This window comes from Natrix helvetica (genome assembly GCF_964273705.1).
Source record: "Natrix helvetica genome assembly, chromosome: 6".
Classification (NCBI taxonomy): Eukaryota; Metazoa; Chordata; class Lepidosauria; order Squamata; family Natricidae; genus Natrix; species Natrix helvetica.
In genome coordinates, this window is record NC_138553.1 from 12,663,684 (window position 1) to 12,684,415 (window position 20,732).

General features: G+C 42.6%; 1 protein-coding gene across 1 annotated transcript in view; it reads right to left on the reverse strand.

Annotated features, from left to right (window-relative positions):
* PTPRO (protein tyrosine phosphatase receptor type O) overlaps positions 1-20,732 on the reverse strand; it is an 85,427-nt gene that overhangs the window by 57,795 nt on the left and 6,900 nt on the right. The window contains exons 2-7 of the mRNA XM_081956901.1: positions 14,922-15,080; positions 12,076-12,228; positions 8,660-9,106; positions 7,476-7,637; positions 3,626-3,828; positions 170-290 (exon numbers count right to left, since the gene is read on the reverse strand). Of these exons, the coding sequence (XP_081813027.1) occupies positions 170-290; positions 3,626-3,828; positions 7,476-7,637; positions 8,660-9,106; positions 12,076-12,228; positions 14,922-15,080 (1,245 nt within the window). The remainder of the gene's footprint in view (positions 1-169; positions 291-3,625; positions 3,829-7,475; positions 7,638-8,659; positions 9,107-12,075; positions 12,229-14,921; positions 15,081-20,732) is intronic.

The window sequence follows — 20,732 nt, forward strand, 5'->3', positions numbered from 1 at the left end:
ATTGAAAATTTAGGGCATTGTATTGACCAAAATATCTAATTAACTCAGTAACACGATCGTGTTGTGCCTTCAAAGCCAATTAATTCCTTCCATGACATGGCTCCCGGACATTAAAACTGGCTCCCGAACTGCGAAAACAACGAAAGAGACACGTGTGCGCAGACGTTACCAATAGCAAACGTAACAGGGTCAGAAGGCGGCCCAACTAGCGGTCCTTTCTGTAGGTAAATGACAACTTGGTACTGAGCCCCAGGGACAAGGTTTTCGATAAAACTGCTGCTTGAATTCACCTAGGAAAATGAGAAAGAGTAGGCATAAGGACAGGCTAAAACCATTGCTCAGCGGAGCATTGCACAGGTGCTGTATGCGCTGTGCACATGCATTGCTTTAAGACAGAAAAGAGACAGAGCAAAAAAGTTGCTTGAGTGATAAGAGGGAGGTTACTGATATAGTACTAAGGCCGTGCTAAATCCACCTTAACATTTTCCAAATCTTCTAGGAAAGACACTTTAATTTTATTTCGTTCTTAGGATTGCTTGAGACATTCTTTCAAAATTTTAGGTAATGGTTTTGAGCTAATCCAAAGCATCCCCTGCAATTGTCACAGGACAGTCTGTATCAGTGGTGGGTTCCGGATCCCGTTCCAACTGGTATGGTTGGAACAGGCCCAGCGGCATCCGCATGGATGCGCGCAGTGCACGTATGTGTCTTAGCGCCTCCATGACGCTCCAGCTGCTCAGCGGAACATTGCACAGGTGCTGTATGCGCCGTGCGCATACATGGAAGCACTGAAGACTTAAAAGACCGGTAAGGAGCTCTGGCGGGCGGGTGGGCCCTCCGGAGCACCATACTGCAACAGTATCTGGTGCTCCAGGCAGGCTCTGGTATGCCCATACTGGGGCGTACTGCCTGCAACCCACGACTGGTCTGTATCCATGACCATTTTCTAAAGCCTCCTTGCTTTGGTGGATCTCCCTAAGTGTAGTAACAAGAGAAGAATGAATGAATGAATGAATGAATGAACGAGGGCTAACGTGCAAAATAGCAAATGTATTTTTCCATAAAATATGGCCATAAGCATATTTATTTCTTTTCAGGTTGGTCTTATAAACTGAGAAATTATATAAACGTTATACCATATTTTTCGGACTATAAGATGCACTGGAGTATAGGACACACCAAGATTTTGAAGAGGTAAATTAAAAAAAAGTTTTTCCCTCGCTGTTCCCCCAGGAGCACTTTGCAGGCCTCCCGAACCCTCTGCACGCCCCGCTTTTTGTGAAAAACAGGGCATGCAGAGAGTTTGGGAGGCCTGCAGGGTGCTCCTGAGGGCCAGGGAGGGCAAAATTGTGATGCATGGGGGGTGTTGGGGAGGCAAAAATGGGCCTGTTTTTTTGCAAAAATCGGCCCATTATTTGCAAAAATGGGTTGTGCAGATGGTTTCCCTTTTCATTTGCTTTTCTATTTTATACCATGAACTAAGTTGAAAATATCTTCTTCCCTCCCTCCCTTTCCCCAAGGCAGGATATAAATACATGTGACAAATAACTGAAATAAATTTTGGACAATACTTAAGCAGAAGAAAGTTGATCAAATTAAGAATGGGTTGGAGATGCATTCTTTCAACTAAAGAAATAAGCATAGCAGCATCTTTAATTAACTGCCCATCTTAGCATTTGCTGCTAAACCAGAATTTGCAAAGAATTCTGGGTTAACTAGAAACGAGAGACATGTAAGGACTTACTGATCCGTGGCTCCCACTTGCTATTCCTATCAGTGGGGGCAGCTAAATAAAGCTGGATAAATTTGGCACAGGACCAAAAGCTTTATAGCTATTCTCGTCATTAAATGTAATCCAAGACCACGGCTTGTTCCTGGCTCTTAATTCCAACTTGTTTTGGGAAAAATAAGCCAGAGTTCCTTGTTTACATATAAAACTAAACAAAATATGGATAGGGCCATCTGGACCTTGTTTAGATACTCCAACTGGCAGAAGGCAAATGAGAGAAACAGATCAGCACACTGCTTTCTCCTACCCAATTCCATTGCGAAGACTTCTGCGTTGTACAGATTTTGTGCCTTTACCACATGGAGTTGTGCCAAGTGGTGAAAACGCCATTACTTGCCTGCCCATTTTAAGCACCCAAACTTGCCTCTTTTTGTATCTGACTACCGTAACTTTGGAGAGAGCATAGTGCCCTTGAAACCTAGGCTGGTCTCTTTATGGATAGATGTTGCTGGTTGAAGTGGATGCAGGTCAGATTCCAAAGAAGGAAGGATCGGTGAGAATAAAAGCCACTAACAATGCTGCACAGGTAGTCCTCAACTTACAAACTGTTGTGGCCTGCCAGCGGCCAGCACAGCTGGCTGCTGGCAGCAGAGTCAAACAGTGAGGAGGTTGGGGAGGAACATGGACCGGTCCTGGAGACTGAGGAAGGCTCTGATGAGGACTCTGTGTCTGGCTGGGGAATTCTCGAAGTTGAAGTCCGCCAGGGTTAAAGTTGCCAAGGTTGGAGACCCCCTGCACTATAGGTCATTTTTGCTGGACAAATTTTGAAGACCTTCATCCTCCCTCACCACCCTCCAACTTCTGGAGTTTCTTAGCTTGCTTTGGAACAAGATAAGTGTATAATTTAGGCAACAGCAAGAGAAACTTACACACAGTAATCGGAATGAGTGACAATGTTAAGTGTCTAGCAAAGATTGGGCAAGTTAAGGTAAAAGAAGGAAATGACGATCATAGCGGGAAGCTCCTTATCACACTAGGCTCACTCAAAGTGAAGAGAGAACTTGTGGCTTTGTGGAGAACACAAGAAAGAGGTTAGAATGAATAAGCAAGTCTGGACATGCTAATTAAAGGGACAGTTCACTCACAGCACAGGTAGTTTTGACTTACAACCGTAATTGGAACCAGGATTTCTGTTGCTAAGCAAGGCGGTTGTTAAATGTGTCATACCCAATTGTATTACCAGGTTTGCTAGTGAATGTTCTGATCAAGGCTTCCCAAGAGCATGAAAAAAACCTCCTTGTCCCAGCAAAAAACCCTTTTATTAATTTACAATGAATTCTGCTCATTCACAGCCGGCAAAGTCTTTCAAAGGAGGATTTACAGTCACAGACCTTATCTTGGAGAGGTGACAGGCCGATATCTGCAGAACTTGGCAAGGAGTCTTGGAGAGTCATGAACCAATTAAGCAAACTAACTGCCTCCTGCAAATTCCACTCCCCTTTCCCTCCTCTTTTATTTCCTCTGGGAGGGGCCATTCATTGTCTGGCCTTACTCCCAAGTTGACCCCTGCTCTTTAGTTGTTCCCTTGATCTGGCAACTCTGCGCATGCGCACACTGGGAACAGGCTCTGGCTGTTCGTCTGCCTCACTGATGTCTGACTCTGAAGGCAGCTGATAACTGGCATACGGCTCTGGCCCCCTCTCTGCCTCCAACACAGAGCCCTCATCAGAGCCCCTGGAGTGGGGAGAGAGTGGAGGCTTTGCAATATCCTTCCCAAAACAAGTTGACTGTGTTTGAGTTAAGCCTATTTAAGTTCAGAAAGCCCACTCTGACGCTGATGAAATCTGCACCCAGACCAATATCGGCAAGGTGACAGAAGAAATGTGTGCCTCTTACCTCTGTGCAATAATGTTTCTCCAGCCTTTGGCTCTCCTTCTGCTTCTGGCACGTCAAGGAAACAATGGACACAATGGTAGCGTTGCTCCCAGAGGCCTCCAGAGAGGTTGTCCAAGACAGAGAGGCTGTGGTGGAGCTCAGCACAGTCACCGCAACATTCTGAGGCTTTTCGGTCAGCTCTTCTATCAATTCTCCTGTAGGACCTAAGATATCATCAGAAGCCAGAAATGATGGTGGTCACTGTTAATAGTTGCGCTTCTCCCTGGCTGAAATAACATTAGTTGTCTCCAGGCTTAGCATGCCAAGAATGAGTGTTTTTTCTGGTGAGATTGGTCTATTGGGGCAACCTAGTCTACCCAAATATGGGATGGAGCATACTGCTTCCACTTTTGCCTTTCAGCCCCAATCCAGGAGCCTTCGCAGGCAGTTGCTTTTGCGAGAAATTAATTTTGTGTTGAATTTATATTTACCGTCAAAGAAATAAGGGAGACTAGTATAGATCTATTTCAAGCTACTTAGCTCTCATCAGCTAGCCATACCCTTCTGGGATTTGAATCCAGGCTGCTTGCATATTAGTTAGATGTATTGACCTCTAAGCCATGGGCTCTCCTTGCTTTGTTGGCTATAGCAGAGGAGAGATTAGGGTATGGCTAGTTGATGAGAGCTAAATAGCTTGAAATAGATCTGTACTAGTCTCCCTTATGTCTTCGTCAGTAAACATCAATTTAACATGCCAAGAATGGTTACACAGAGGTGACCCACAAAGATCTGGAGTGAGAGGAAAGAACTATGGCTTCCATCCCACGCAACATTACTACACAATCTTGGGTCAGCTACGCTACTCAATAAGACTTGCTCTGTGGAGTCCTAAGGTAAGACATTAGTTGTGTTTCCCCAGCATGCTTAACCAAATCAATTAAAATCACCCAACATTTACATGTAAAACATTATTACAGGTAGCCCTCAACTTATAACAGTTCATTTAGTGAGCATTCAAAGTTACAATGGCACTGAAAAAAGTGACTTATGATCAATTTTCACACATTCAACTGTTGCAGCATTCCCCCCCCCCCCATGATCAAATGATCAAAATTTGGACACTTGGCAATGGACTCATATTTATGACAGTTGCAGTGTCCCAGGATCATGTGATCATCTTTTGCGACCTTCTGACAATAGTAATAGCACTTAGACTTATATATTGCTTCATAGTGCTTTTACAGCCCCCTCTCTAAGCGGTTTACAGAGTCAGCACATTGCCCCCAACAATTTGGGTCCTCATTTTACTGACCTTGGAAGAATGGAAGGCTCAACCTTGAGCCTGGTGGGATTTGAACTGCCGAATGGCAGTCAGCCAGCAGTCGGCAGAAGTAGCCTGCAGTACTGCACACTAACCACTGCGCCACTGTGGCTCCTGACAAGCGAAGTCAATGGGGAAGCCAGACAAATGTAACAACTGCAGTGATCCACCTAACAATTGTGGCAAGAAAGGTTGTAAAACGGGGCACAATTCAGTTAACAACTGTCCTGCTTAGCAAAAGAAATTTGGGACTCTATTGTGGTTGTAAGTCAAGGACTGCCTATGTTTTAGCCTTGGTTTGTTTGAAGATTTGGACTTAAGGTGTTATGTAAACGGAGCCCGTTCAATTAGTTTTAGATTCAGTGTATTATATACTGTATATACGCACATATGTACTAGTCATTCCCGACTCTAGGGGGTGGTGCCAAAGAGCCAGCGCTGGGCGAAGACCTCTCTGTGGTCATGTAGCCAGCATGACTAAATGCGGAAGGGGTACAGAATGCTGTTACCCTCCCACCAAAGAGGATTCTGATTTATTCTACTTAAATTTTTACATGCTTTCGAACTGCTAGGTTGGCAGAAGCTAGGACAAGTAACGGGAGCTCACTCCATTACGTGGCGCTTGGTATTCGAACCACCGAACTGCCAATCTTTCTGATTGACAAACTCAGTGTCTTAGCCACTGAGCCACCACATCCCTTGTTAGTATAAGCCACTTTAAAGATTGGTGGTTGGTTTGGGAGATGAAATGGGAAGGCAGCAGATGGCAGACAAGCTCCAATTTGCCACTTCTCCTGCCCTGCCAGCTAAAGGAACTTTTATCATTCTGATTGGAGATATAAGATGGTCCTTCAATCATTTCTCTATGGTTCCTTAATGAGACAGCCATCAGAATGAGAATCCTCTAGCTGAGTAGAAAGGAAGGAAGGGTGTGTGTGTGTGTGTGTAAGGAAGAGGAGGATATATAAAGATAAAATCAGAAACTTTCCTTTTGGGTTTAATGGAAAAACGGTTGGGAAAAAAATTGGAACTTTGATGTTATATACTGTTGACAGCAGCAAGATTACTTTATGCACAAAAATGGAAGGACACTTTGATTTCCACCAGGGATGAATGGCTAGAAAAGTTGATGGCGTTAGCAGAGATGGCTAAATTGACTGCTTTTGATTAAAGGGGGAAAAAACAGAATTATTTTTGTTTCTAATTGGAAACCGCTTCTGGACTTTGTGCTTGAGGTGGGGGGGGGGGGAATAAAACTTTGATTTGGGGTTTTACCGATTAAATAGGTTATTTATTATAGAAATGGCTAATTTATACTATGTAAAAAGGAGAAAGTTGAGGTTTGATGTTATTATCGTATTCTGCTTAATGAGCAGTGATGGCACAGTGGTTAGAATGAAGTACTGCAGGCTACTCCTGCTGACTGCTGGCTGCCTGCAATTTGCCAGTTTGAATCTCACCAGGCTCAAGGCTGACTCAGCCTTCCATCCTTCTGAGGTGGGTAATATAAGGACCCAGATTGTTGGAGGCAATAGGCTGACTCTGTAAACCTCTTAGAGAGGGATTTAAAAGCACTATGAAGCGTTATATAAGTTTAAGTGCTATTGCTATTATTGTATTCTACTGCACTAAAGAGAGTCAGAAGTTAACACTTTTTCTTTCTTTTTTCCCGTTTCCCTATAATTTCCCTTCTTTCTCCCTCTCTTATTTTCCTACTATTTTCTTTTATATTTTATATTATAAATTAATAAAGAAAAGAAATGATATAATAGGGAAGGAGAGGCTGTTGGGTAGAAAGAGCAGACAGTTCTTTCAGAGGTGGATCAGAATAAAACAGTACCTTCCAAAAGTTGCTCCAATGCTGTCCAGTATGATTACCTTTTAGTACCCTGTTTCCATGAAAATAAGACCTTCCTGGATAATTACTAAAATAATACTAAAATAATCCCTCCCACGAAAATTAGCCCTCCATGAAAATATTGCAACACAGCAGCAGCCATGAGGTGACCACGCTCGCCGCCTCCTGCACCTCGAAAATTATAAGACCTCCGCGAAAATAAGGCCAAGTGCCTATTTGGGGGGGGGGGGTTGAAAGAAAATAAGACCCTGTCCTATTTTGGGGAAACATAGTACTTATTCTTTACTTGCAAAGGAAGCAAATATTATAAAGATGCAACACATGCTAAGTGTTTTCTCATGCAAAAGAAGTTGCATCAGCTCATGTTGTTCCCAGGACTATTTACGGCTCAGGTAGATAGCAGGATGGGATGGAAATTAATAAATACCGAACACAAGCAAATAAAATAGGAAGAATATTTATCACCGATGAACCAGGACATTAACTAGCTATAGGTCATTTTTTATTAGTGATTTATAGTGTGTTACAGCATCATCCAACCATTGCTATACCAATAAATCATCATGAAGAGACGCTTTATCTTGCCACAAAGATAGCTGGATGAAGCTATAAGGTGTTGTAAATCACTAGTGAGAAAACGACTGTAATTTTTTACAGCTACCCGTATATATCATACGAATATCTAAACTTACTAATATAAAAGCGAAGGGTTTGGGTAGATTGGCTTTCCCGCGCTTCGCATGATCCAGAGGAACTAAATGTTGTAACCGTTAATGTATATTTCCCTGGTTCTTTTAGATCCGTGACAAGTTCGTGAACGTCTTCTCCAACTGTCAGGAATTCCGTGAAGTTCTCTAAATCAAGATAGGAGATGATATATGAGACTAAACTGCAATTAAAACAATTCTGGAAAAAAATGTCTACTATTCTAAATGCTTAAGAGTGCTAATTTGCTGTTTTGTTTTGTTTTACTTTTAGGATATCTCTCTCCAACAATTGGAATGGCCGTAACCAAGAGGCTACAAATTCTCAACTGAACAAATTCCCTTGAACTAATTATCAAGGAATCCATTCAAACTAGCATAAAACTGAAGACAATCGAACATCTGAAGAAGGCATTTTCCAACTATGGCCCAATTGTTTTCCAGATTAAAAGGGGGGAAAGAGTGTCTAGACTCCACTATATTAAAAAATAACATTTTAAAATATGATATATTTATGCCAACAAAATCATCCAGGTCAAAATACATTTTTAAAATGTTCATATTGAATTATACTTTTGAAAGAAACAAGGAACCTCTCGGTTAAGAACAATAACTCAAACTAAGACAATAGTTAAGTAGAACTTAGTTATGTATCAGAAGAAGCCAAACAGGTTTCAGGGCTGCCTTAATCAAGTTATTCTTAAAGCAAAATCTAATTATGTGGAAAGAAAGTCTCTACCTACATATCTTTGACAAACATAATTTGATATGTGCAGTCTAAAACTGTAAGGTAAAAGTAAAGGTTCCTCTTGCACATATGTGCTAGTTGTTCCCGACTCTAGGGGGCGGTGCTCATCTCTGTTTCAAAGCCAAAGAGCCAGCACTGCCCGAAGAAGTCTCCGTGGTCATGTGGCCGGCATGACTAAATGCCAAAGGCACATGGAACTCTGCTACCTTCCCACCAGAGGTGGTTCCTATTTTTCTACTTGCATTTTTATGTGCTTGCGAACTGCTAGGTTGACAGAAGCTGGGACAAGTAACAGGAGCTCACTCCATTATGCAGCACTAGGGATTCGAACCGCCGAACTGTCGACCTTTCTGATCGATAAGCTCAGCATCTTAGCTTAAACTTCCAGGGCCAGCATTCTGATTTATGTTGCTTGTAAAGTTACCTTCTCTCTTAATACGAATGTGGAAGCCATCAAATACTGTGGGCAGCTTTGGCGGTAACCAGCTCAACGCCATTTGCACTGGAAGGAATGATGGAGTTCCCGAAGTAGGTTTTCCGAGTTCAACAGTTGGGATGAGGTTCTCATAATCCCTTGGCACTGCATTCACAAACTCATTCTCATCCTCAGATTCATTAGTCCACCAATCAGGCTGCGATGTGCTTTCATAATCACTGCTGTTCGCGGGATAATCAGGCCAAATATAGGAAGCGTTCACCGTTGGGAGCTCAGATATCTCATCCGACATAGGAGTAACTTTTTCCTGCCCAATAACATTCTGGGTCTCCGTGAAGGGTTGTTCTGGGGAATTCCCACTGAGCTCTTCTTCCCAGTTCTCAGGGCTATTCTTGTGTACAATTTGTACAGAAACGTTTCGGGGTGGATAGGGAACTGAAAAAGATCAGGAGGCATATTACTAACATTCAATTACTGCCCTAAGTTTGTGGGATCAGGAGCAGGGGTGGGCTGCTAAGGGTTTGCCTAGGTTCGGGAGAACCCGTAGCTAACATTATGGCTGGTTCGGAAAACCTCCAAATCTCACCTCTGGTTGACCTGCCCACCTTGCCCCTCCCCTCCCATGCGGCCCATTTTGTATGCGAGGTAAGTGCAGGGCCCACGCGGAGGCTCGGGGAGGGGGAAAAAGAGGCCTTTAGAAGTTCCGGAAGGCCAGAAACGGGTGCGTTTCCAGCCTCCAGAAGGCCCCCAGAGCCTGGGGGAAGCATTTGTCACCCTCCCAGAGGCTCAAGGAAAGCCTTCAGCGCCTGGGGAAGGCGAAAACACACGCAAACACACACACACATGCCGCCATGGTGAAGGAGGCTGACTAGGCCACACCCACCATGGCCACGCCCTCCCAGCAACCAGGCAGAGAACCCATTGCTGAATTTTTTGAATCCCACCCCTGATCAGGAGGGCTCATTGCCCAAGGGATGCCTCCCTTTAAGCAGCTGGTCAGCTTACCATCAAACTGAGGCAGTGATTTTCAAAAGCAATTTAAGGGTTAATTTGAATTTGTCCTCTTGATTTGTTTTCTCTACAGAATCATGCCAGTACAATCTGCCCGTTTCTGCATACTGGATTGAACCAAATGCAGCAACCTTTCCAGATATTTGCTAGAACTCTTAAGGGGATTAAGCGGAGGCTTGGTCGACTGTATAATCCAACCCTCTTTGTTCATTAAAATAAAAACAATAAAGGAAATGCATCACCTAGAAAGAAAGAAAGAAAGAAAGAAAGAAAGAAAGAAAGAAAGAAAGAAAGAAAGAGAGAGAGAGAGAGAGAGAAAGAAAGAAAGAAAGAAAGAAAGAAAGAAAGAAAGAAAGAAAGAAAGAAGGAAGGATACAGCTTTCATAAGAGTGGCATAGGATCTACCAAGAGGTACAACTTCAGAAAGATTTCCTATCATCTTTCTAATAACATTAGGGATCGCATCCTCCCACATACATCCCTGCGGCCAATTCGCTCACACAGGGAGGGACTTCTCCTGGTGCCGTCCACTAGGAAATGCCAACGGGCGACACCAAGGAGTAGGGCCTTCTCTGTGATGGGCCCAACCCTCTGGAATGACCTCCCCCCCGACATTAGAACCACTTCTGACCTCCGCTCCTTCCGGCAAAAATTGAAGACTCACCTGTTCCGATTAGCAGGCCTGGCATAATTACAACTGTCCCTCCTGGCAAATGTATTATTATCTGGTTATCTTAGGGTTTTTTAATCTGTTGTGTCTGTTTTAGGGATTTTAAAAAAATTATATTTATTTAGCTTTGTACAGTTCTTTTAATTGCATTTTAACCTCCTCCAAACTGTACATATTTAATTTTTTATTGTATTTTTGTGATATTCTCTATGGACTGTACACCGCCCCGAGTCCCTTCTGGGAGAGGGGGCGGTCTAGAAGCACAAATAAATTGAAATTGAATTGAATTGAATAGATTCTCAGCTTCCTTTCTATGTGCCACTTTGTCAGGGCATTTCACTGTATAATTTACAGAATGGACAAACGTTGGGTAATTGAGAGCTGTACTACTCCACTTTTTGAACTGAGATGAGGGCTTCAGCAGACAGCAAAAGTAAGCAAAGAGGATGAAGACATACCAAATGAAAGAACAGGGCAGAGATTTTCTCATTTTTCTGGTTTTGAGTGGCTAACATTGTATTATCCAGAGATGGTATTCAGCCAGTTTGCACCAGTTCGCATTAACTGGTAGTGGAAATTTTGAGCAGTTAGGAGAACCGGCAAATACCACCTCTGATTGCCCCCCCCCCCAACCCCGTCATTCCCTGTCCTATATTTCCTTGTTTCTTCGCTCAGCTGATTCATGCGGCAGAGCTGATCGCCACACCTCAGCTAAGCTAAAACAGCAGAAAATTCTGCCGTAGCAAAAATTCAGAGAAATCAAAGCCTGCTCAGATGATATATCCATAGCAACCTTTCTGCCTCTGGCTGCCTTTTAGGTGGCTTGGATTATAATTCTCAGAATTCCTACATGCAGGCTGGGAACGCTGGGAATTATAGTCCAAAACATCTAGAAGGAGCCAGACTAGGAAGGTTGACCTAAAAATTCTGAGAAAAGAAAACAAACATTTTTCGGCAGCGCTAAGCTGATCCAGGAAATGAATCGGTGGTTGGGTTTTTGCGATAAAGAATGGTGAGATGGTGAGAAACTTTCAAAGAACGTTCTTGCCTAACTTGAAAATAAAAATGTTAATATTGCAGCTTTATTTATGTCCTGCATAACCTTAAAACAGGTTGCAGATTTAGTCAAATTCATTTTCAATTAGATAGATATTATTCTATTCTATTCTATTCTATTCTATTCTATTCTATTTCTATTTCTATTCTACCCTACCCTAGTTTTAATTCTTCAAGGCTTAGACTGATAAAGAGATGAGAAAGGAAATGAGGGTAGAATGGCATCATTTGTCACCTCCTTATCACATTATGCAAAATTGGTCCAGAGAGAACGATCAAGGGGTTGTACTTTGTCTTCCTTGAAATATGTCCTTGGTGAGATCGCTGCTAAAATTTAATCCTCTCTCCCAGACTGACCACTGGGAGATGTTCTTGTCAGAAAGTACAGTGTAACAGTTAGCAGACTGGAAATAAATCAAATGATTCCTGAATTTGTGTTGCCCATGGAGAATCTGCTGCAACTTTGGACTAACGCCTGTCTGGCAGCCCTTTGGAAAGGACCTGGTCAAGAAATACCTAGAAACACTTTTGTTGGCCTGTTGAGTTTGTTCTAAAGAGAAGAGAAAGCAGGAGATTTTCTTGAAGATCCTGATTAGCAGTTAACACCTGGTCTGCGCTAGGCTGGGGAAAATAATCTACTAATCATAGATACCCAAAATCACATTACCTGTCCGATGCTGCTTAGGCTCATGCTTAACCCCACTGTATTCTACCAGTGTGGTTTTATTGAATGTTGCTTCAGATACCAGCTGAAATGTGATATTGCTGTAACATATTCCAGGCAGCCAGTGATTGAAAACCGTTTTGCCTTTAAAGAAATCTGTGGAGCGGTAAATAAATGCCACATATTAAAATTCGCTCATTCAAATTCACAGTTCCTGAGGAGAACTGCTTGTCACTGTCATGAAGATTTAAATAAGACTCTAAACTATTAGTAACATTTGAATTTCCTCTGCTCTTATTCCGCCTCTCTTTTTCTGGTTGTCATAAGTCCTTAGAAGCTGAAGCCAAAGAAACAAACTTGAAACCTGGCACAATTGTTACAATCGGCAACATGAACTGAGCGATAACAAATATTTCAAAGAGGAGATGATATAATCTTCTTGACATGATCTGCATGAAAGGGGTTCTTGAAAGCCAACTAGCTAAGGGACATATTTCACGGAGTATAAATAAGTCAAACATGTAAAACTGATTGTCAAGTTACTTCTGTCAGGAAGAGATAAACCTTATGCTTCGGGCTCTACTTTCTTTTTTTGTTTAAAACCCTGAAAACAAGCCAAAAGATTTCAAAATATAGAACAGAAAATTCTAGCAATATTCCCAATGGGAAAATTCAGTTTTTTCATATAAATGTTCATCCCTAGTTCTGTTCTTCAAACTTCTTAATCGTTGCTATTAATAACTGGGAGTTAAGAAAATTTGGCTAACTTATTGCAAATCAATCAAAGTATGTGTGTATGTATGTATGTATGTATGTATGTATGTATGTATGTGTGTATGCATTCATTCATTCATTCATTCATTCATTCATTCATTCATTCATTCATTCATTCAATTTTTATAGCTGCCCATCTCAATCAACAGCACTTTATAGTTCTAAAACTATAAAAATGACTTAAAAAGCAATTAAAACTTCAAAAATAAATATACACAACAGCTGAGATAGTCAACCAGTTAACAATAAAGCCAATGAATAAGACCCTTAACACATTTAGTGCCTCCAAGCTTGGAAATCAGCCAAATTTTTAAAGCCAAGATTTTAAGCCAACAGTATGGTGCAGTGGTAAAGATGTTGTATGTGGACTAGAAGACCCAGGTTCAAATCCACCCTTAGCAGGGCAACTTTGAGCCAGTTCCTCTATGATGATTCCACATAACTCACAAGGTTTAGCTGCAGGAAAGATCACAGAAAGGGAAGGATGGATCTAGGAAACTAACGTATTAACAAATAGCAACTAGATATACCCTATCCCAGGCAGTCCCTTAACAAAATAAAAGGAATATTTTTTGCAAGGCATCCTGACAGATATGAGATAGAAAGAGGGGGGAAGTTGGCCTTGAGGACAGTAATCAGTGAAAGGCATTCTCGCAAGGCGCTACACAATGTCAACATGTTAGATGCCAAAATTTACATTAAAATGTTAAATGTTCAAAGTTAACATTATAAAATGGCGAAAGAGTTAATGCAAGGAAAATGAGAACTTGCAAGAGTAGCTTTTTTTATCTCCTTATTGTACATGTGGGCAGGCATACATGCATGAATACAAATAATTGTCTCCTTTTAAGTCCATTTCGATCCATGAGGTTTCCTTGACCAAGTACAGATGTGGCCTGCTGTTACCTTATTCCAGATTCTTTTTACAAATTTTGCACTCTAACCTGCCCCTTTTGGGGAGGGAATGTTTCCTTGTATAATTCCATTTACAGAAAAATCCCAACTTTGCTTTTGAAAGATAATTCTTAAGATTGATTTTATTTCATTCCCCATTCTAGTAATTTACGGTTACTGCAAAATTGTTATTATTTATTTCTAATGCAAATAGTCCTTGACTTACTACTTGGTCACTTAGCACCCAATTTAAATTACAATGGAATTTCCCAGGGGTATTTACCACCTGGATTTGAATTTCTGACAACTGGGCTCTCCCAGGATTTTGGGCACTCAATAAGAAGCCCAGGTTTATGGCCATTTGCAATATTCCACAGTCACATGACCACAATTTACAACGTATGTATGTATGTATGTATGTATGTATGTATGTATGTATGTATGTATGTACTCTGTTTCCCCTTTCTGTCCTTCGGCTCACTCCAGGAGACCATCCAGGCAGAAAACCATATTTTTAATGTTGCCTTTGTTACATTTGTTTTGTGTTTGTGCTGATAAATAAATAAATAAGGGTATGGCCAGCTGATGAGAGCTAAATAGCTTGAAATAGATCTATACTAGTCTCCCTTTATTTATTTATCAGCACAAACACAATACACACACACACACACACACACACACAACCATATTTCCAGTTTCAATTACAGCCATAGGTCAAGGACTATCTGTTGCTTGATACAGGTTGTGGAATCCTCCCAGTTTAACAACTGGTTCGGTGATAGCAGTTTTAAGAAATCTCCACTTCTGGGTTTCTTTGGAGAAATGAATAACACAGCTGATTCGCGCAGCAATCTACTCTGCCGCGTGAATCAGCTGAGAAAATAAAGGTAGGAAAATAGTACGGGCAGGCGGATGGGCCCATCTGAACATTGGGGGCAAACCAGTTCGCTCCCAGCTGATCATCGGAGCTACCAGTTCATCTGAACCGGTAGGCTCTCACATTCTTCTTGTCAAAGAATTCCTCCCTCAAAAATTGGAGCCCTCAAATATGGTTTTAAAAGCCCCAATAAGCAAATGTAAATGAAAGGTTTGTTTAAACATATACGCAACAACACACAAAGACATCCTCAATTGTTCTGGCATGTAACTTGTCTTGATTTTAAGATGTATTTTCCACCCACCTTTATATAACATTGTCCGATACTCTCTTCCTTCCCAGTAACTTATATTCACCCGAGTGAAAACATTATACTTCTCTGGATACTGGATTTCAAACAATACTTCTGTTTCAGGTGATGGTTTATAATCGTAGATGGAAACGTTGGTTACAGGTAGAGGTCCTTTGAAAGAGAGATAAAATGAAAAGACAAAGAGTGACTTGAGATATCCAGAAAATGCTATTGAAATCCAGTGCCAGTTTTACAAAGTTTTGGGACTGGTTGTGGTACTGTTCACCCAGGCTTCCTTAACAAGCAAGAAGCAGAGTCTTGGTCCCGGAAAAAAAACCTTTTATTTACAAGACTGTGAATTCCTTTCATTCACAGTCCACAAGGCTTAGCAAGCAGTCTTTCAGAGGGTTGTTTATCAAATACGAACCTTATCTCGTTTGGCGAGCTGCCAAATAACTAGTTCCAAACGCAGGGCAAGGCAAAACGTGGCACAGAGTCTCTTATAGTTACAAACAGGACTTTTATCTCTCGACATGACCGCATGAACTTATTGTTCCCTGCAAAAGCCCACTTCCCGTTCGCTCCTCTTTTGTTTCCAATGGGAGGGGCCAATCACCTCCAAGGTGTGGCTTTATTTTTAAGTCGACCCTGCTTTCTTAGTTGTTCTTGTCTTCTGGCAGCTCTGCGCATGCGCACACTGGGAACAGGCTCCAGCTGTTCCTTGGCCTCACTGCTGTCTAGCTCCCTCTCTGCCTCTGACATAGAGCCCTCGTCTGAGCTTTCCTCAACCCCCAGGACTGGCCCATGTTCCTCCCCAACCTCCTCACTGTCTGAGTCTGCTGCCAGCTCTTCTGACTGCCAGCGGGCCACAAAAGATATCACCAGAGGAAGGGGAGAGGGGCCCTCTATGAGGAGTAAACAGACATTCCGGCTTAGTGTCTGTTTGGGGGAGATCAATCCCTTAAATCTGTAGCTACTATTTCCCAAGGGAAGACAAACAGTCTAGTGAGACTTTTCTAATGTAGGTGATTGTAGAAGTGGAAGAGCCTGAGGGGGAGTCAAGCAAGTCATCAGCTTAGAATCTGTACATTGCCACAAATGGTCTAAGTCAGGGGTCAGCAAACTGCAGCTCTGGAGCCACATGGGCTCTTTCCTCCCTCTGCTGTGACTCCGTCACCGGTCGGCACCACAATTTTGAGAGGAGCTTCCGGTGGAAGGGGGAGAGAAGCACAGTGTGCCAGGAGAAGACTCTATGGCAAGGGGAGGGTTTTCCAGTTGTCTCCACAATTGATAGGGCTTTCGGTTATGACAGGTAGAGGAAAAAGTATGCAGCACTAGGAGGAGACTCTATGGTAGGGGAACTGAACGTCCGGTCAGCTCCAGAATCGAACAGGGGGCTTCCGGTGAGGACCTTTGTGGCTCCTGGTGTTTTCTTTTCTGTGGGACACGGGTCCAAATGGCTCTTTGAGTGTTTAAGTCTGCGGACCCCTGGTCTAAGACCTCTTGTATTCTATTAACCATTACCTAGTTTCAAAATAGTGCTAACCCTTAGTTGACTAGATTCCTGTGCAGAGGCATGAACTATAAATCAATTTAATTGGAACCTTACAGTGGTCAACAATAAAACGTCTATTTGAGTGATTCTGGTTGCTTGCACCTGACAGGGACTATTTCTTGCAATAAATAACTAACAATGATGGGTCCCATCAATTAAAAAATGTCATCTTGCATCTTTGGACCTTCCTCAATGTTAGATACTTGTTCTAACTACCAAGTTAGTTTCTACCAAGATCCTCTGTCCCGGCGGGAACAGAGGTTTAATCCTATTGGTCGAAGGGTCTGACAGCTCCCTATAAAAGGGCCGCTGTCAGACTCAACCTTCGCTGGATTGTTCTCACTTGTTGTACTTAATAAAGAGCTGTTGTTACCGTTAGGCCTGTGTGTGCCTATCCATTACCCAATCTAACACTCAAGATCTTATTGGCTCTGAAGTGGATCAGAGCTTTAAAACATACAAGTCTTCTTAGGCTTAGCAGGAGTTAGTATTTAACTGAGCTGCCTTCATAGGTTTTTCTAACGCTATTTTATTCCACATCTGAACTGTGTTTTACATGCTATTATCTACTTAGATGTGCTATGGCAAGATAAACTGAATAAATAAGCTGCTTTTTTTCCTGCCCTCTTCTCCTCTTGAAATATTATCCTGCACCCATAGAAGAACACCATAAAGATGCTGTTTATAAATGAGCATGACAGCTTGATCTTGCTTTAAAATAATAGCAACAACAGAAAGAGTAGCACATTGAAAATTTCTCATTTCTCCAGAAATTTTACTTCGGAGTTATTTCTTCCTGATGTTTAGGGTGCCACCATATTTTGCAGACCAGGCAGGGAAGTTGGAGTAATGAACCAGGGAGGAGATCTCAGATTGGACATTTGCTCCTAGGCCCGTGATGGCAAACCTGTGGCACACGGCACGCTCTCTGTGGGCATGCAAACAGTCGCCCAGCTCAGCTCCATCACGCATGTGCACACATCTCCCACTGGTCAGCTGATTTTCAGGTCTCTGCTGCACATGCGGGAGACAGATGCACATGAGTGGGGAGTGGGGGTCACACATGCATGCGTGGGGGTGAGGGAGCACCCCCCCCCTTGTGCCCTGTTTTTTCTCCCAGGAGGCTTCAGGGAAGCCTGCTAGGCCCCAAATGGGGTGGGGGTGTGTGGCTCCCCCCCACGGCCTGTTTTTTCTCCCAGGAGGCTTCAGGGAGACCTGCTAGGCCCAAAATGGATTGTGGGGGTGCGTGGCATCCCCACACAGCCTGTTTTTGGTCCCAGGAGGCTTCAGGGAGGCCTGGTAGACCCAAAATGGGTTGTGGGAGTGCATGGGGAATTGCATGCATGCACAGGGGGTGGAGGAGGGTGTGTGTGTGCGCGCATGTTCACAGGGGGCAGGACATATTGCATTATGGATGTGGCAGGGGTGGGTTCCTGCCAGTTCTAACCTCTTCTATAGAAGAGGTTCCACAAATCTACAGTGCCGTTTAGAACCGGTTCCAGCTCCCTCCCCCCGCCTGTCCACACATCATCAAGATGAAGAGTGAGAGGAGGAATTCTGGGAGTTGAAGTCCACAAGTCTTAAAGCTGTCAAGTTTGAACACCCCTGGGTTTTTTTTCTAAAGTGTTAGGGGTACAAGGGTCTTGTAACTTGACAGCTTTAAGACTTGCGTGCTTCAAATGCCAGAGTTTCTGAGCCAACATTTTGGTTGCTAAGCAAGAGCGTTGTTAAGTGAGTTTCACCACATTTACAAGTTGGCCATGTCCACCCAGTCACATAATAATAATAATAATAATAATAATAATAATAATAATAATAATAATAATAATAATAATAATAATAATAATAATAATAATAATAATAATAATAATACTTTAATTTATAGACTGCCAAGCCACTCCCACTCAGTCACATGGCCGGCAAGCCACTTCCACCTGGTCACATGGCCTGCAAGCCACTCCCACCCGGTCACATGGCTGGCAAGCCTCTCCCACCCAGTCACATGGCTGGCAAGCCACTCCCACCCGGTCACATGGCCAGCAAGCCACTCCCACCCAGTCACATGCCCGGCAAGCTACACCCACAAAGCAGGCCACACCTACAGAAGAGGTTCTAAAATTTTTGAAATCCACCACTGGGGTGTGGGCACACCTGTGTGCTGTCACGCGCACACACGCAATTTTGGCACACGAGGAGAAAAAGGTTAGCCATCACTGTCCTAGGCAACAAAATGAGCTTGCAAATTAAGAGTATCCTGAATGGGTAACTTCTAATGGATTTTATTTATTTTTTACATTGTTAGCACATTTTTAAACTACCCACCTCCTTCACAGAGGGACCCTTGGTGGTATACAGTAAGCTATTAAAATATAAAAATAATACATAAAAGCTAAAAATGTAAAAGGGGCAAGGATGTAGAAAACACTATTGAAAAGTAACTGAAAGTTGAAGGGAGAGCTTTCCGTAGCCCCATTCCGTAGCATGCGCCTCTGGTCCCCACCCCTCCCCTTGCAAGCTTGTAGGGCCTAGTTTTCACTCCTTTCAGAAGGCAAGGAGGCTGGGCGCCTGCTCACCGTCAGTGGGATAATATTCCACAGGGGTAATGGCAGAGATTAGGATTAGGTCAAAGGATTAGGATTCAACCAGATCCTACGCAACTCTTCAAACTGGGGCAGATTTGTATGTTTAAAGCAAGCTTAGCGCCTGTGACTGAGTATGGATTTTCCAGCAGCTCGGTCATGACGGTTTCATTAGCCACATACTGTGTTTTATTCTCAAAACACATCTATATATCTGTAATGTACCTGCGGTGCTCAGAGAAGATGTATGTACATTGTACTTAGCTATAATATAGGTTGAATCATTTTGAGCTAAACATTCTCTCTCAGCCCAGCATGCCTGCTTAGAGTATTATGGGCCTACATCCCATAAAAAGGGCCATCTTGGGCTCTTAAAGCAAAGATGAGATATCAACGCAATCAATCAATAGTTAAGTAGTGCACCAATTGAAACAGCTGTTCCAAGCCTAACACCCTCCAGATGTTTATGACTGTAACTCCTAGGATTATACCGGGTGAGAATCCTGGAAGTTGCAAACCTAACTCATTTGGAAAAGGTTTGTTTGAGGTACAGTATTTGCCCACGTTACATACTGTTACAAACCCTCCATAATCTTTGGCCAGGCGCTCCAACTAAACCCAACCCTACCTCACCATGTTTTTCTACTGAATAAAGAAGAATAATTATTCCTGAGGAAATATGGGCTGAAGAAGGCTCTGCAAAAAATAGAGTCAATGATTACCTCAAAGAATGAAGATCTGGAAAGATCTGCTCTTTGAACCTGTCTGGATAAAGGAAAGCACCAGAGATCACCCACAAGCAGGGGTGGGATTACAATACAATACAATAATACAATAGTAGAGTTGGAAGGGACCTTTGAGGTCTTCTAGTCCAACCCCCTGCCTAGGCAGGAAACCCTATATACCATTTCAGACAGATGGCTATCCAACATCTTCTTAAAGACTTCCAGTGTTGGGGCATTCACAACTTCTGGAGGCAACTTCTGTTCCACTGATTCATTGTTCTAACTGTCAGGAAGTTTCTCCTCAGTTCTAAGTTGCTTCTCTCCTTGATTAGTTTCCACCCATTCCTTCTTGTTCTACCCTCAGGTGCCTTGGATAATAGTTTGACTCCCTCTTCTTTGTGGCAACTCCTGGATTCAACCAGTTTGGACCAATTTGGGTGAACCAGATGTTAATTTTACATATGGTTCGCCGAACCGGTAGTTGCAAGGACTGACTGATAGTTGCAAGGAGGAGAATAAACATTCCTGGAGGCAAAGTAGGGTAAAAAAAGGCAAGCCAATGTGAAGGCAAGGTAAGATATAGGATAATATCTATGGATGATTTCTCTAGGGCTGAAGTGTAAAAGAATTCCTGATTACAGCCATTGCAAGAGAGATTTGAGATTCCAGAGAGATGCTGCTTGCCACACGCTACTAGCCAAGCAAATCTTTCATTACTTTCTGCCTTGCACAGCTTTCCCAAGCTATAATAATTCCATCCCAATCTTCTAATTATGGCAACTTTATAGACTAAGTGATTACATTAGCCGGTTACTTCTTCCTAGAAGAAATTGAATAAGGAAGAGATGCTGTATTCATTTTTATTACAAATTTATTTCAGGCCTGATCTCTTGATCGGATTAGCTGATAATTAGATTCAGCGAAAGGCCTTGTAAATTGCCTCTTTCCTGCCATTTTCCTTCTG